General features: G+C 43.1%; 1 protein-coding gene across 2 annotated transcripts in view; it reads left to right on the top strand.

Annotated features, from left to right (window-relative positions):
- Positions 1 to 16,983, top strand: part of LOC146427387 (zinc finger protein 687-like) — a 99,273-nt gene that overhangs the window by 81,493 nt on the left and 797 nt on the right. For both annotated transcript variants that reach the window (XM_085082670.1, XM_085082667.1), the window contains exons 4-8: positions 1,882 to 2,058; positions 3,983 to 4,145; positions 8,314 to 8,610; positions 11,125 to 11,237; positions 14,678 to 14,819. In XM_085082670.1, the coding sequence (XP_084938796.1) occupies positions 1,882 to 2,058; positions 3,983 to 4,145; positions 8,314 to 8,610; positions 11,125 to 11,237; positions 14,678 to 14,819 (892 nt within the window). The remainder of the gene's footprint in view (positions 1 to 1,881; positions 2,059 to 3,982; positions 4,146 to 8,313; positions 8,611 to 11,124; positions 11,238 to 14,677; positions 14,820 to 16,983) is intronic.

Genomic DNA, 16,983 nt, shown 5'->3' with positions numbered 1-16,983 from the left:
TTTGGGATTTGGGGAATGGAAATGGTTGGATTTGATGATCCCAGAGCATTTTTCCAGCATAAAAAATTCCAGAATTCCAGGGATTGGGAATTCCAAGAATCCTGGGGTGTTGGTGGAGTTGTTTTTCGTGGAAAAGTCCCAAAAAAATCCAATGGATTTGGGATTTGGGGAATGGGAATTGTTGGATTTGATGATCCCAGAGCATTTTTCCAGCATAAAAAATTCTAGAATTCCAGGGATTGGGAATTCTGAGAATCCTGGGGTGTTGGTGGAGTTGTTTTCCGTGGAAAAGTCCCAAAAAATCCTGTGGATTTGGGATCTGGGAATGTGGGAATGGTTGGATTGGGTGATTCCAGAGGGTTTTTCCAACTTAAGGAATTCCAAGGATTGGGAATTCTGAGAATCCTGGGATGGTGGTGGTGGTGGTGGAGTTGTTTTCCATGGAAAAGTCCCAAAAAATCCCATGGATTTGGGATTTGGGGAATGGGAATGGTTGGATTTGGTGATCCCAGAGGGTTTTTCCAACTGAAGAAATTCCAGGATTTCAAGGATTGGGAATTCTGAGAATCCTGGGGTGTTGGTGGTGTTGTTTTCCGTGGAAAAGACCCAAAAAAATCCTGTGGATTTGGGATCTGGGGATGTGGGAATGGTTGGATTGGGTGATCTCAGAGGGTTTTTCCAACTGAAGAAATTCCAGGGATTGGGAATTCTGAGAATCCTGGGATGGTGGTGGTGGTGGTGGAGTTGTTTTCTGTGGAAAAGTCCCAAAAAATCCCATGGATTTGGGATTTGGGGATGTGGGAATGGTTGGATTTGGTGATCCCAGAGGGTTTTTCCAACTGAACAAATTCCAAGGATTGGGAATTCTGAGAATCCTGGGGTGGTGGTGGTGTTGGGGAAGATATTTTCCATGGAAAAGTCCCAAAAAATCCTATGGATTTGGGACTTGGGGATGTGGGAATGGTTTGATTTGGTGATCCCAGAGGGTTTTTCCAATTTAAGAAATTCCAGGATTTCAAGGGTTGGGAATTCTGAGAATCCTGGGGTGTTGGTGGAGTTGTTTTTCGTGGAAAAGTCCCAAAAAAATCCCGTGGATTTGGGATTTGGGGAATGGGAATGGTTGGATTGGGTGATCCCAGAGGGTTTTTCCAACTGAACAAATTCCAGGGATTGGGAATTCTGAGAATCCTGGGATGGTGGTGGAGTTGTTTTCTGTGGAAAAGTCCCAAAAATATCCAATGGATTTGGGATTTGGGCAATGGGAATGGTTGGATTGGGTGATCCCAGAGGGTTTTTCCAACTGAAGAAATTCCAGGATTTCAAGGGTTGGGAATTCTGAGAATTCCAGGAATCCCAGGGATTTGGGTTCTGAGAATCCTGGGGTGGTAGTGGAGTTGTTCTCCATGGAAAAGTCCCCAAAAAATCCCCGTGAGTTTGGGATTTGGGGATCCCAGAGGGTTTTTCCAATTTAAGAAATTCCAGGATTTCAGGGATTGGGAATTCTGAGAATCCTGGGATGGTGGTGGTGGTGGGGGAGCTGTTTTCCATGGAAATGTCCCCAAAAAATCCCGTGGATTTGGGACTTGGGGAATGGGAATGGTTGGATTTGGTGATCCCAGAGGATTTTTCCAACATAAAAAATTCCAGAGATTGGGAATTGAGGGAATTCCAAGGCTTTTGAAGTGGAAATGATGGGCAAAAAAGGAATTTTTACCCACAGAAAGATCCCAAAAAAAAGAATTTTTGCCCATGGAAAGATCCCAAAACCACCCCATGGACACTCCAATCCCCCTCCAAATCCACCCTCTCACCCCAAACTCCCTGAGAACTCCCTGGGAATTCCCAAAATCCCCCAAAATCCCAAATTTCCCTCTCTCCCAGGTGCCCCAGCTGCTCGGTGGTGTTCGGCGGCGTCAACTCCATCAAGTCTCACATCCAGAGCTCTCACTGTGAGGTTTTCCACAAATGCCCAATCTGCCCCATGGCCTTCAAATCAGCGCCCAGTGCTCATGCCCACGTGTACACCCAACATCCTGGCTTCAGCAACCAGCAGTCCAAGTGAGTATTCCCAAAAAAAACTGGGAATTTGGCCTTGGAATGGTGGGAATTTGCTCTTTTGTTTTGCTCTTTGCCCTTCTTCCTGCTCTTTTCCCTTCTCTTTTTTTTCCCCCTTTCCCATTCCGTTCTCTTCTCTTCTCTTCTCTTCTCTTCTCTTCTCTTCTCTTCTCTTCTCCCTTTTCCTTTTCCTTTTTCCCTTTTTCCTTTCCCTCCTTATTCCTCTCTTCTTTTTTTCTTCTATTTTCCCTTTTCCTTTTCCCTTTTTCCTTTTCCCTTTCCCTTTTCCTTTTTCCCATTTTCCTTTCCCTTTTCCCTTTTCTGTTTTCCCTGCTCATGCCCATGTGTACACCCAGCACCCTGGCTTCAGCAACCAGCAGTCCAAGTGAGTATTCCCAAAAAAAAATGGGAATTTGGCCTTGGAATGGCTGGAATTTGCTTTTCTCCCTTTTCTGTTTTCCCTTTGCCCTTTTCGCTTCTCTTCCCTTCCCTTTTCCCTTCTTATTCCTCCTTTTCTTTTCCCTTTTCCCTCGTTTTTCCACTTCCTTCTCTCTTTCCCTTTTCCCCTTTTCCCCTTTTCCCTTTTCCCTTTTTTTCCCCTTTTCCCTTTTTTTCCCCTTTTCCCCTTTTCCCCTTTTCCCCTTTTCCCTTTTTTTCCCCTTTTCCCCTTTTCCCCTTTTTTTTCCCTTTTCCCTTTTCCCTTCTTTTCTTTCCCTTCTCCTTTCTCTTTCCCTTCTCTTTCCTTCTCCCTCCTTATTCCTCCCTTTCTCCTTCTTTTCTCTTTCCATTCCCCTTTTTCCCTTTTCCCCTTTCCCTTTCCCCTTTTCCTTTTCTCTATTTCCTTCTCCCTTTCCCCGTCCCCACTCACACCCACGTGTACACCCAACACCCAGGGTTCAGCAACCAGCAGTTCAAGTGAGTATTCCTGGAAAAATCCGGGAAAAAAATGAGAAAAATACCGGGAATGGCTGGAATTTTCCCTTTTGCCTTTTCCCTTTTGTTTTTCCCTTTGCTCTTTTGCCTTTGCCCTTGTGCCAAATGTGACAACAGAATTTTCACACACAAGGCTCTGCTCTCCTCCCACTGTGAGCAGCACCTGCATTTCCTTTTTCCCAGGCTGATTCCTGAGGTTAATCCCAGGATTTCCCAGGATTAATTCCAGGATTAATTCCCAAATTTCCTCTATTCCAGGATGATCTACAAGTGCACCATGTGTGACACAGTTTTCACGCACAAGGCTCTGTTCTCCTCTCACTTTGAGCAGCACCAGCATTTCCCTTTTCCCAGGCTGATTCCCAGTGTAATTCCCAGGATTTTTCAGGATAAATCCCTGTTTTTCCCAGGATTTAATCCCAAATTTTCTCCTCCCCAGGATGATCTACAAGTGCACCATGTGTGACACAGTTTTCACACACAAAGCTCTGCTCTCCTCCCACTTTGAGCAGCACCAGCATTTCCCTTTTCCCAGGCTGATTCCCAGAATTTCCCATGATAATTCCCAGGATTTCCCATGGTTTTTCAGGATTAATTCCAGGAAAATTCCCAAATTTTCTGTTTCCCAGGATGATCTACAAGTGCACCATGTGTGACACAGTTTGCACACACAAAGCTCTGCTCTCCTCTCACTTTGAGCAACACCAGCATCTCCCTTTTCCCAGTGTAATTCCCAGGATAATTCCCAGGATAATTCCCAGGATTTTTTCCCTGTTTTTCCCAGGATTTCCTGGTGTAATTCCCAAATTTCCTCTATTCCAGGATGATCTACAAGTGCACCATGTGTGACACAGTTTTCACACACAAGGCTCTGCTCTGCTCCCACTTTGAGCAGCACCAGCATTTCCCTTTTCCCAGGATAATTCCCAGGATTTTTTCCCTGTTTTTCCCAGGATTTTCCCAGGATAATTCTGGATTTTTCCCTGTTTTCCAGGATGATCTACAAGTGTGCCATGTGTGACACAGTTTTCACGCACAAGGCTCTGCTCTCCTCTCACTTTGAGCAGCATCTCCTCCCGCAGCGCGTCTCTGTGTTCCGCTGCCCGCAGTGCCCGCTGCTCTTCGCCCAGAAACGCACCATGCTCGAGCACCTCAAGGTCTGGGAGATTCCTGATGGAATTCTGGTCGGGAATGAGGGAATTCTGGTTGGGAATGGCAAAGTTTCGGCCAAAAATGGTGAAATTCTGGCCGAAAATGATGGAATTCTGGTCAAAAATGATGGAATTCTGGTCAAAAATGGAATGCTGGGTGTGAATGACAAAATTCTGGCCAAAAATGGCGAAGTTTTGGCCAAAAATGATGGAATTCTGGTCAAAAATGATGGAATTCTGATCAAAATGATGAAATTCCAGATGGGAATGATGGAATTCTGGTAAAAAAATGATGAAATTCTGGTCAAAATGATGAAATTGTGGTCAAAAATGGAATTCTGGTTGGGAATGGCAAAATTCCGGCCAAAAATGGCAAAATTCCGGCCAAAAAAGGCAAAATTCCGGCCAAAAATGATGGAATTCTGGATGGGAATGATGGAATTCTGGATGGGAATGATGGAATTCTGGCCGAAAATGATGAAATTTTGGTCAAAAATGGAATTCTGGTTGGGAATGGCAAAATTCTGGCCAAAAATGGCAAAATTCCGGCCAAAAATGGCAAAATTCTGGCCAAAAATGATGAAATTCTGGCCAAAAATGATGGAATTCCAGATGGGAATGATGGAATTCTGGTCAAAAATGGTGATATTCTGGTCAAAAATGATGGAATTCTGGTCAAAAATGATGGAATTCTGGCCAAAAATAATGGAATTGTTGCCCCAGGAGAAGCCCAAAGCATGGGGATGGGATGGGATGGGATGGGATGGGGAGGTTTGGACTGGCCTGGGTGGGATTTGATGTTCCTTTCATCCCAAATTCCCTGCTGAGCCCAAATTCCCTCGTCAGGGAAAATTCCCAACTCCAAACCCCAATCCCAAATCCCAAAAATCCAATCCCAAATCCCTAATTTCTGCTGCAGGACACCCACCAACCCCAAAATCCAATCCCAAATCCCAGAAATCCAATCCCAAATCTTAAATTCCCCCTTCCCAATCCAAAACCCAATCCCAAATCCCAAATTAGCAACTCCCAAACCACAAAACCCAATCCCAAATCCCGGAATTTCTGCTGCAGGACACCCACCAACCCCAGAAATCCAATCCCAAATCCCAAAAATCCAATCCCAAATCCCTAATTGCTGCTGCAGGACACCCACCAACCCCAAACCCCGATCCCAAATCCCAGAAATCCAAACCCTAATCCCAAACCCAACTCCCAAACCCCAATCCCAAATTCCCCTTTCCCAAACCCAATCTCAAATTCCAAATTTCCCCTTCCCAAACCCAAAATCCTATCCCAAATCCTTAAATCCAATCCCAAATCCCGAATTCCCTCCTCAGGAAGAATTGCCAACTCGAATCCCAAATCCCGAATTTCTCCAATCCCAAACCCTAGAAACCCAATCCGAAATCCCAAAATCCAACCCCAAATCCCAAAATCTTATCCCAAAACCCCAATTTTTCTCCCCAGAACACTCACCACCCGCCGCACCCCAAGGACGACTCCTCCAAGCAAACCCCCCAAACCCTCCTCACCCCAAAACCTGATCCCAAATCCCAAATTCCCCCAATCCCAAATTTCCCCACAGAACACTCACCAACCCCAGAAATCCAATCCCAAATCCCAATTTCCCTCCTCGGGGAAAATTCTCAACTCCCGACCCCAGTCCAAAATCCCAAATTCCCCAATCCCAAATCCCAAATTTCCACTACAGAACACCCACCAACCCCAGAAATCCAACCCCAAATTCCCTCTTCCCAATCCATACCCCAATCCCAAATCCTGAATTCCCTCCTTGGGAAAAATTTCCAAACCCCAATCCCAATTGCCAAATTTCCCTGCAGAACACCCACCAACTCCAAAACCCAATCCCAAATCCTAAAATTCCCAAAATCTAATCTCAAATTTCCCAATTTCCCCTACAGAACACCCACCAATAGCAGCAATCCGATCCCAAATCTCGAATTCCCTCCTGAGGAAAAATTCCCAGCCCCAAAACCCAATCCCAAATACCAAATTTCCCCTTCTCAAATCCCAAATTCCCAACTCCCGACCCCCAATCCCAAATCCCGAATTTCCCCCACAGAACACCCACCAACCCCAGAAATCCAATCTCAAATCCCAAATCTCCCCAATCCAAAACCCAATCCCAAATCCTGAATTTCCTCTCCCAAACCCCAGAAATCCAATCCCAAATCCCATATTTCCCCTTCCCAAACCCCAAATTCCCTCCTCAGGAAAAATTCCCAAATCCAATCCCAAATCTAACCCCAAATCTAATCCCAAATTCCCAATTTCCCCCACAGAACACTCACCACCTGCAGCACCCCAAGGACAACTCCTCCAAGCAAACCCCCCAAACCCTCCTCACCCCAAAACCCGACCCCAAATCCCAAAATTCCCCCAATCCCAAATTTCCCCACAGAACACTCACCAACCCCAGAAATCCAATCCCAAATCCCAATTTCCCTCCTCGGGGAAAATCCTCAACTCCCGACCCCAGTCCAAAATCCCAAATTCCCCAATCCCAAATCCCAAATTTCCACTACAGAACACCCACCAAGCCCAGAAATCCAATCCCAAATTCCCTCTTCCCAATCCATACCCCAATCCCAAATCCTGAATTCCCTCCTTGGGAGGGAAATTCCAAATTTCCAAATCCAATCCCAATTGCCAAATTTCCCTGCAGAACACCCACCAACCCCAAATCCCAGAAATCCAGTCCCAAATCCCAAATTTCCCCTTCTCTAATCCCAAATTCCCAATTTCCCCCACAGAACACTCACCACCCGCCGCACCCCAAGGACGATTCCTCCAAGCAAACCCCACCAACCCTCCTCACCCCAAATCCCAAAATTCCCCCAATCCCAAATTTCCCAAATTTCCCCACAGAACACCCACCAACCCCAAAACCCAATCCCAAATCCTAAAATTCCCAAAATCTAATCCCAAATTTCCCAATTTCCCCTACAGAACACCCACGAACTGCAGCAATCCAATCCCAAATCCTGAATTCCCTCCTGAGGAGAAATTCCCAACCCCAAAACCCAATCCCAAATACCAAATTTCCCCTTCTCAAATCCCAAATTCCCAACTCCCGAACCCCAATCCCAAATCCCGAATTTCCCCCACAGAACACCCACCAACCCCAGAAATCCAATCTCAAATCCCAAATCTCCCCAATCCAAAACCCAATCCCAAATCCTGAATTTCCCCTCCCAAACCCCAGAAATCCAATCCCAAATCCCACATTTCCCCTTCCCAAACCTCAAATTTCCTCCTCCGGAAAAATTCCCAAATCCAATCCCAAATCTAACCCCAAATCTAATCCCAAATCCCAATTTTTCCCCCACAGAACACTCACCACCTGCAGCACTCCAAGGACGACTCCTCCAAGCAAACCCCCCAAACCCTCCTCACCCCAAAACCTGATCCCAGATCCCCAATTCCCCCAATCCCAAATTTCCCCACAGAACACTCACCAACCCCAGAAATCCAATCCCAAATCCCAATTTCCCTCCTCGGGGAAAATTCTCAACTCCCGACCCCAGTCCAAAATCCCAAATTCCCCAATCCCAAATCCCAAATTTCCACTACAGAACACCCACCAACCCCAGAAATCCAATCCCAAATTCCCTCTTCCCAATCCATACCCCAATCCCAAATCCTGAATTCCCTCCTTGGGAAAAATTTCCAAATCCAATCCCAAATTTCCCAAATTCCCCCGCAGAACACCCACCAACCCCAAAACCCAATCCCAAATCCTAAAATTCCCAAAATCTAATCTCAAATTTCCCAAATTTAGCCTACAGAACACCCACCACCCGCAGCAATCCAATCCCAAATCCCGAATTCCCTCCTGAGGAAAAATTCCCAACCCCAAAACCCAATCCCAAATCCCAAATTTCCCCTTCTCAAATCCCAAATTCCCAACTCCCGAACCCCAATCCCAAATCCCGAATTTCCCCCACAGAACACCCACCAACCCCAGAAATCCAATCCCAAATCCCAAATCTCCCCAATCCAAAACCCAATCCCAAATCCTGAATTTCCCCTCCCAAACCCCAGAAATCCAGTCCCAAATCCCAAATTTCCCCTTCTCTAATCCCAAATTTCCCAAAATCTTATCCCAAACCCCGAATCTAATCCCAAATTTCCCGTTTTTTCTCCCCAGAACACTCACCACCCGCCGCACTCCAAGGACGACTCCTCCAAGCAAACCCCCCAAACCCTCCTCACCCCAAAACCAGAACCTCTGGACCCTCCTGTCCCCAAACTCTCGGAGGATTCCTCCTCCTCCTCGGAGGACGAGGAGCCTCCCAGCTCCCCGGAGCTGCGCAAGTCCAAGCGGCGATTCGCGCGCAAATCGGGGAGCAAAGGCAAGGGCAGCGGCTGGACCTGCGGCGTGTGCCACTCGTGGTTCCCTGAGAGGGACGAGTACGTGGCGCACATGAAGAGGGAGCACGGCAAGGTGGGGATTTTTTGGGGATTTTTGGGGATTTTTTTGGGATTTTTGGGGATTTTTTGGGGGAATTCCGTCAGAATTTTGGGGGAATTTTTTGGAATTCTGAGGGGATTTTGGTACGTGGCGCACATGAAGAGGGAGCACGGCAAGGTGTGGATTCCGGGGATTTTTTGGGGATTTTTTGGGGATTTTTGGGGATTTTTTGGGGATTTTGGGGGAATTCTTTGGGAATCTTGGGGGAATTTTAGTACGTGGCGCACATGAAGAGGGAGCACGGCAAGGTGGGTGGGGAATTTTGGGGAGTTTTGGGGATTTTTTGGAGATTTTTTGGGGATTTGTTTGGATTTTTTGGGGATTTTTTTGGAATTTTGTGGGAATTTTGGGGGAATTTTAGTACGTGGGGCACATGAAGAGGGAGCACGGCAAGGTGGGGATTTTTTGGGGATTTTTGGGAATTTTTGGGGAGATTTTGGGGGATTCTGGGGGAGTTTTGGGGGAACTTAGGGGGAATTTTAGTAGGTGGAGCACATAAAGAGGGAGCACGGCAAGGTGGGGAATTTGGGGATTTTTGGGGGATTTTTGGGGATTTTTTGGGGATTTTTGGGATTTTTTGGAGATTTTTGGGAATTTTTTGGGGATTTTTGGGAATTTTTTGGGGATTTTGCAGGAATTTTGGGAGATTTTGGGGGAATTTTGGGGGAATTTTAGTACGTGGCGCACATGAAGAGGGAGCACAGCAAGGTGGGTGGGGAATTTGGAGATTTTTTTGGGATTTTTGGGGGATTTTGTGGGAATTCTTTGGGAATTTTGGGGGAATTTTAGTACGTGGGGCACGTGAAGAGGGAGCACGGCAAGGTGGGGAATTTTGGGGATTTTTTGGGGATTTTTGGGGATTTTTGGGATTTTTTTGGGGATTCTGCAGGAATTTTGGGGGAATTTTTGGGACTTTTGTGGGAATTTTAGTACGTGGCGCACATGAAGAGGGAGCACGGCAAGGTGGGGAATTTTGGGGATTTTTTGGGGATTTTTGGGGATTTTTGGGATTTTTTTGGGAGATTTTGGGGGAATTTTGAGGGAATTTTTGGGACTTTTGTGGGAATTTTAGTACATGGAGCACATGAAGAGGGAGCATGGCAAGGTGGAGATTCTGGGAATTTTGGGAATTTTTTGGGAATTCTGTGGGAATTTTAGTGGATTGGACATCGAGGATTGGGGAAAATCCATCCGGATTGAGATTTTTGGGATATTTTGGGCCGCAGGAGTGGAAATTGGAGGGAAAAGCAAATTCCCTCCTCGTCCAGAATGGGAATTCCGCTTTGGGATCCCTCTGGATCAATCCCAGATTTTTCCTGCATCAATCCCTCATTTTTCCTGGATTTTTCCAGAATCAATCCCAGAATTTCTCCCTGATCAATCCTCTATTTTTCCTGCATTTTTCCCAGATCAATCTTGCCTTTTTTCCGGATCCATCCTGGTATTTTTCCCTCATTTTCCTGGGATTCATCCCGGATTTTTCCGGGATCAATCCCTCTTTTTCCCTCCTTTTTCCGGATCCATCCCATGTTTTTCCCTGTTTTTTTTCTGGATTTTTCCCAGATCCATCCTGGTATTTTTCCCACCTTTTTCCCACATCCATCCCATATATTTCCTGGATCCCTCCTGGTATTTTCCCCTCCTTTTTCCTGGACCCATCCCACATTTTTCCTGGATCAATCCCCCATTTTTCCCACCTCCATCCCACATTTTTCCTGGGTTTTTCCTGGATCCATCCCATATTTTTCCCAGGTTTCTCCCCCATTTTCCCCAGGTTTTTCTCCCATTTTTCCTGGATCAATCCCCCATTTTTCCTGGATCTACCCCCCCATTTTTCCTGCCTCCATCCCATATTTTTTCCAGGTTTTTTCCATATTTTTCCTGGGTTTTTCCCACATTTTTCCCAGATTTTTCTCCCATTTTTCCCACCTCCATCCCCCATTTTCCCCTCATTTTTCCTGTATTTTCCCCCCCATTTTTCCCAAGTTTTTCCCCCATTTCTCCCGAATCAATCCCATATTTTTCCCCCATTTTTCCTGCATCAATCCCATATTTTTCCCACCTCCATCCTGTATTTTTCCTTCATTTTTCCTGGGTTTTTCCCCCATTTTTCCCACCTCCATCCCCCATTTTTCCCAGGTTTTTCTCGTATTTTTCCCGTATCCATCCCGGCTTTTTTCTGGATCAATCCCATAATTTTTCTGGGATCAATCCCCCATTTTTCCTGCCTCCATCCCAAACTTTTCCCAGGTTTTTCCCCCATTTTTCCCAGATCAATCCCACATTTTTCCCAGGTTTTTCCCTCATTTTTCCCAGGTTTTCCCCCCGTTTTTCCTGCCTCCATCCCATATTTTTCCCAGATTTTTCCCCCATTTTTCCCAGATCAATCCCATATATTTCCCCCATTTTTCCTGGATCAATCCCATATTTTTCCCCCATTTTTCCTGGATCAATCCCCCATATTTTCCCATATTTTTTTCCCCTCAGTCAGTGAAGAAGTTCCCGTGCCACCTCTGCGAACGTTCCTTCTGCTCGGCGCCGAGTCTGCGGCGACACGTGCGAGTGAACCACGAGGGCATCAAACGCGTCTATCCCTGCAGGTGAGCCAGCAATTCCCGGGATTTGGGGGGAATTCCTGGGATTTTGGGGGGAATTCCTGGGATTTGGGGTGGGAAAAGCAGGAATTCCCGGGATTTGGGGTGAGAAAACCTGAAATTCCCGGGATTTGGGGTGGGAAAACAAGGAATTCCTGGGATTTGGGGGGGAATTCCTGGGAATTTGGGTGGGAAAATCGGGAATTCCCAGGATTTGGGGTGGGAAAAGCGGGAATTCCTGGGATTTGGGGCGGGAAAACCTGAAATTCCCAGGATTTGGGGTGGGAAAACAAGGAACTCCTGGGATTTGGGGTGGGAAAAGTGGGAATTCCTGGGATTTGAGGTGGGATTTCCCGGGATTTGGGGGTAATTCCTGGGATTTGGGGCGGGAAAAGCAGGAATTCCTGATTTTCCCACCCAAAACCCCGGGAATTCCTGGTTTTCCCATCCAAAATCCTGTGATTTGGGGTGGGAAAAGCAGGAATTCCCAGGATTTGGGGGGGAAAACCCAAAATTCCTGGGATTTTGGTGGGAATTTCCGGGATTTGGGGTGGGAAAATCGGAAATTCCCGGGATTTGGGTGGGAATTCCTGGAATTTTGGGGGGGAAACCTGAAATTCCTGGAATTTTGGGGGGGAAACTGGGATTTGGGGGAAATTCCTGGGATTTGGGGCAGGAAAATTGGGAATTGGGGCAGGAAAACCAGGAATTTCTGGGATTTGCGGCAGGAAAACCAAGAATTTTTGGGATTTGGGGCAGGAAAAGCGAGAATTCCCTGGATTTTGGGTGGGAAAAGCTGAAATTCTCGGGATTTGGGTGGGAAAAGCAGGAATTTGGGGCAGGAAAACCTGGGATTTGGGTGGGAATTCCTGGGATTTGAGGTGGGAAAAGCTGGAATTCCTGGCATTTTGGGTGGGAAAAGTGGGAATTCCTGGGATTTGGGGTGGGAAAACATGAAATTCCCGGGATTTGGGTGGAATTCCTGGGATTTGGGGGGGAATTCCCAGGATTTGGGGCGGGAAATCCGGGATTTGGGGCAGGAAAACCTGGAATTCCTGGGATTTTGGGGGGAGAAACCCAGAATTCCAGTGATTTTGGGTGGGAAAACCTGAAATTCCCAGGATTTTTGGAGGGAGAACCTGAAATTCCCGGGATTTGGGGCGGGAGAACCCAAATTAATTCCTAAAGGAATTCAGGATTTAATTCCCAAAGAATTAGGGTTTAATTCCAAAAAAATTAGAGTTTAATTCCCAAAGGAATTCAGGGTTTAATCCCAAAAAAATCAGAGCTTAATTCCCAAAGGAATCAGGGATTAATTCCCAAAAAATAAGAGTTTAATTTCCATTGGAATTTAGGCCTTAATTCCCCAAAAATCAAGATTTAATTCCCAAAAATTCAAGGTTTAATTCCCAAAAAATCAAGATCTAATTCCCAGAAATTCAGAGCTTAATTCCCAAAGGAATTATGGTTTAATTCCCAAAAAAATCAAGATTTAATTCCCAAAAAATCAAGATTTAATTCCCAAAAAATCAGAGCTTAATTCCCAAACGAATCAGATCTTAATTCCCAAAAAATCAAGATTTAATTCCCAAAGAAATCAGGGTAGAACTCCCAAAAAATCAGGATTTAATTCCCAAAAAATCAGAGCTTAATTCCCAAAAAATCAGATTTTGGGAATCTGACAATTCCAGCATCAGAATTCCCAGGAATTCAGATCTTAATTACCAAAGGAAGCAGAGCTTAATTCCCAAAAAATCAGAGTTTAATTCCCAAAAATTCAAGGTTTAACTCCCAAAAAATCAGAGCTTAATTCCCAAAGGAATCAGGGATTAATTCCCCAAAAAATAGGGTTTCATTCCCGTGGGAATCAGTGTTTAATTCCCAAAGAATCAGCATTTAATTCCATGGAAATCAAGGTTTAATTCCCAAAAATTCAAGGTTTAATTCCCAAAAAATCAGAGTTTAATTCCCAAAGAATCAGAATTTAATTCAATGGGGATCAGGTTTTAATTCCCAAAAAATTAGGGTTTAATTCCCAAAAAATTAGAGTTTAATTCCCAAAAAATCAGAGTTTAATCTCCAAAAAATCAAGATTTAATTCCCAAAAAATCAGATCTTAATTCTCAAAAAATCAGGGTTTGATTCCCAAAAAATTAGAGTTTAATTCCCAAAAAATCAGAGTTTAATTCCCAAAAGATCAAGATTTAATTCCCAAAGGAATTAGGGTTTAATTCCCAAAAAATCAGAATTTAATTCCCAAAGAAATCAGGGTAGAATTCTCAAAAAATCAGGGTTTAATTCCCAAAAATTCAAGGTTTAATTCCCAAAAAATCAGAGCTTAATTCCCAAAGAATTAAGGTTTAATTCCCAAAAAATTAGGGTTTAATTCCCAAAAATCAGAGCTTAATTCCCAAAGGAATTAGGGTTTAATTCCCAAAAAATCAAGATTTAATTCCCAAAAAATCAGAGCTTAATTCCCCAAAATATCAGGGATTAATTCCCAAAAGTAATCAGGGATTAATTCCCAAAAAATCAAGATTTAATTCCCAAAGAAATCAGGGTAGAATTCTCAAAAAATCAGGGTTTAATTCCCAAAGGAATTAGGGTTTAATTCCCAAAAAATCAAGATTTAATTCCCAAAAAATCAGAGCCTAATTCCCAAACGAATCAGATCTTAATTCCCAAAAAATCAAGATTTAATTCCCAAAGAAATCGGGGTAGAACTCCCAAAAAATCAGGATTTAATTCCCAAAAAATCAGATTTTGGGAATCTGACAATTCCAGCGTCAGAATTCCCAGGAATTCAGATCTTAATTCCCAAAGGAAGCAGAGCTTAATTCCCAAAGGAATCAGATCTTAATTCCCAAAAAATCAGAGTTTAATCCCCCAAAAATCAAGATTTAATTCCCAAAAAATCAGATCTTAATTCTCAAAAAATTAGGGTTTAATTCCCAAAAAAATCAGAGTTTAGTTCCCAAAAAATTAGGGTTTAATTCCCAAAGAAATCAGGGTTTAATTCCCAAAAAATCAGAGCTTAATTCCCAAAGGAATTACGGTTTAATTCCCAAAAAAATCAAGATTTACTTCCCAAAAAATCAGAGCTTAATTCCCAAAGGAATTAGGGTTTAATTCCCAAAGGAATAAGATCTTAATTCCCAAAAAATCAGAAACCCCCAAAAACAAATTTAATTCCCAAAAAATCAGAGTATAACTCCCAAAAAATCAGAATTTAATTCCCAAAAAATCAGAGCTTAATCCAAAAACAAAAACCCAAAAAAAACCCAAAAAACACCCAAAAAACAAAAACCCAAAAAACAAAACTCCCAAAAAATCAGGATTTAATTCCCAAAAAATCAGATTTTAATCCCCAAAACAAATCAAATTTCAGGATCTGAGCATTCCAGCCTCACCATTCCCATTTTTCCCATTTTTCCCACCTTTCCCAGGTATTGCACGGAGGGGAAGAGAACCTTCAGCAGCCGCCTGATCCTGGAGAAGCACATCCAGGTGCGGCACGGGATCAAAGTCACTGACCCCATGAGGAGCCAGGAGGTGCTCATCGCCAGGGTCGGGGCTGGAGCTGCCCAGGTGGGGAGTTTTGGGAAATTTTTGGGGTTTTGTGGGATTTTTTTGGGATTTTATAGGATTTTTGTGGGATTTTTTGGGGATTTTTGGGGGTTTTATGGGGATTTTGTGGGGATTTTTGGGGATTTTATGGGGATTTATGGGGATTTTTTGGGATTTTTTTGGGATTTATGGGGATTTTATGGGGATTTTTTTGGGATTTTTTAGAATTTTTTTTGGATTTTGTAGGAATTTATGGGGATTTTTTGGGGATTTTTGGGGATTTTATGGGGTTTTGGGGAGATTTTATGGGATTTTGGGGAATTTTTTTTGATTTTATGGGATTTTTGGGAATTCTTTTTTGATTTTATGGGGATTTTTGGGGGATTTTATGGGTTTTGTGGGGATTTATGGGGATTTTTTGGGGATTTTATAGGAATTTATGGGGATTTAGATTTTGGGGGATTTTGGGAATTTTATGGGAATTTTTTGGATTTTTATGGGGATTTTATGGGACTTTATGGCATTTTATGGGATTTTATGGGGATTTTATGGGAATTTTTTTGGATTTTTTGGGAATTTTGGGAATTTTAGAGGGATTTTATGGGAATTTTTTTGGAATTTTATGGGGATTTTTGGGATTTTATGGGGATTTTATGGGAATTTTTAGTTATATGGTTTTTGGGTTTGTAGGAATTTATGGGGATTTGGGATTTAATGGGGATTTTGGGATTTTTTAATGTTATGGGATTTTGGGAATTCTTTTGATTTTATGGGGATTTTGGGGGGGTTTATGGGATTTTATGGGGGATTTTATGGGATTTTATGGGGATTTTTGGGAATTTGGGATTTTTTCAGGATTTTTGGGGATTTTTTGGGATTTTTTTGGGATTTTATAGGATTTTTTTGGGATTTTATGGGAGTTTATGGGGGTTTTATGGGGATTTTTGGGGGATTTTATGGGTTTTTGGGATTTATTTTTGGGATTTATTGGAATTTATGGGGATTTTGGATTTTGGGGATTTTTGGGATTTTTTTATTTTTTGGGATTTTTGGGATTTTTGGGATTTATTGGGATTTTTGGGGATTTTTTGGGGATTTTATGGGGATTTTGTGGGATTTTTTTGGGATTTTATAGGAATTTATGGGGATTTTTGGGGGATTTTTGGGGATTTTTGGGAGATTTTTTGGGATTTTATGGGGATTTTTTTGGGATTTTGTAGGAATTTATGGGGATTTTTTAGGGATTTTTGGGGATTTTATGGGGATTTTGTGGGATTTTTTTGGGATTTTATAGGAATTTATGGGGATTTTTTGGGGATTTTGTGGGATTTTTTGGGGATTTTGTAGGAATTTATGGGGATTTTTTGGGGATTTTTGGGGATTTTATGGGGTTTTGGGGAGATTTTATGGGATTTTGGGGATTTTTTTTTAATTTTATGGGATTTTGGGAATTTTTTTATTTTATGGGGATTTTTGGAGGATTTTATGAGAATTTTAGGGGGTTTTTTGGGGGTTTTGGGGGATTTTTTTGGGATTTCCTGCGAATTTCCTATGAATTCCCTGTAAATTTTCTATGAACTTCCTGTGAATTTCGCTCGAGTTTCGCGGGAATTTCACAGGAATTCCACCAGAATTTCAGGGAATTCCCATTCCCCACATTCCCAGGAACAGATCATTGGAATTTCCTGGGAATTCCCTGACAATGTCATAGGAATTTGCTGTGAACTTCCTGTGAATTTCCTATGAATTTTCTATGAATTTCCTGTAAATTTTCTATGAATTTTCTGCGAATTTCTTGTGAATTTCCTGCAAATTTCCTGTAAATTTCCTGCGAATTTCCTGTGAATTTCCTGTGAATTTCCTGTAAATTTTCTGCGAATTTCCTGTAAATTTTCTGCGAATTTCTTGTGAATTTCCTGCAAATTTCCTATAAATTTCCTGCGAATTTCCTGTGAATTTCCTGTGAATTTCCTGTAAATTTCCTGTGAATTTCCTGCGAATTTACTATGAATTTCCTGGAAATTTCTTGCAAATTTCCTGTGAATTTCCTGCAAATTTCCTGTGAATTTCCTGCAAATTTCCTGTGAATTTCCTATTAATTTGTTGTGAATTTCCTATGAATTTCCCGTGAATTTCCTATGAATTCCCTGTAAATTTCCTGCAAATTTCCTATGAATGCCCTGCA

This window comes from Lichenostomus cassidix, chromosome 25 (assembly GCF_008360975.1).
Source record: "Lichenostomus cassidix isolate B80296 chromosome 25, HeHo_3.0, whole genome shotgun sequence".
Taxonomy (NCBI): domain Eukaryota; kingdom Metazoa; phylum Chordata; class Aves; order Passeriformes; family Meliphagidae; genus Lichenostomus; species Lichenostomus cassidix.
Note: the sequence above shows the minus strand (reverse complement) of the source record. Positions and strands in the feature narration are given on the sequence as shown.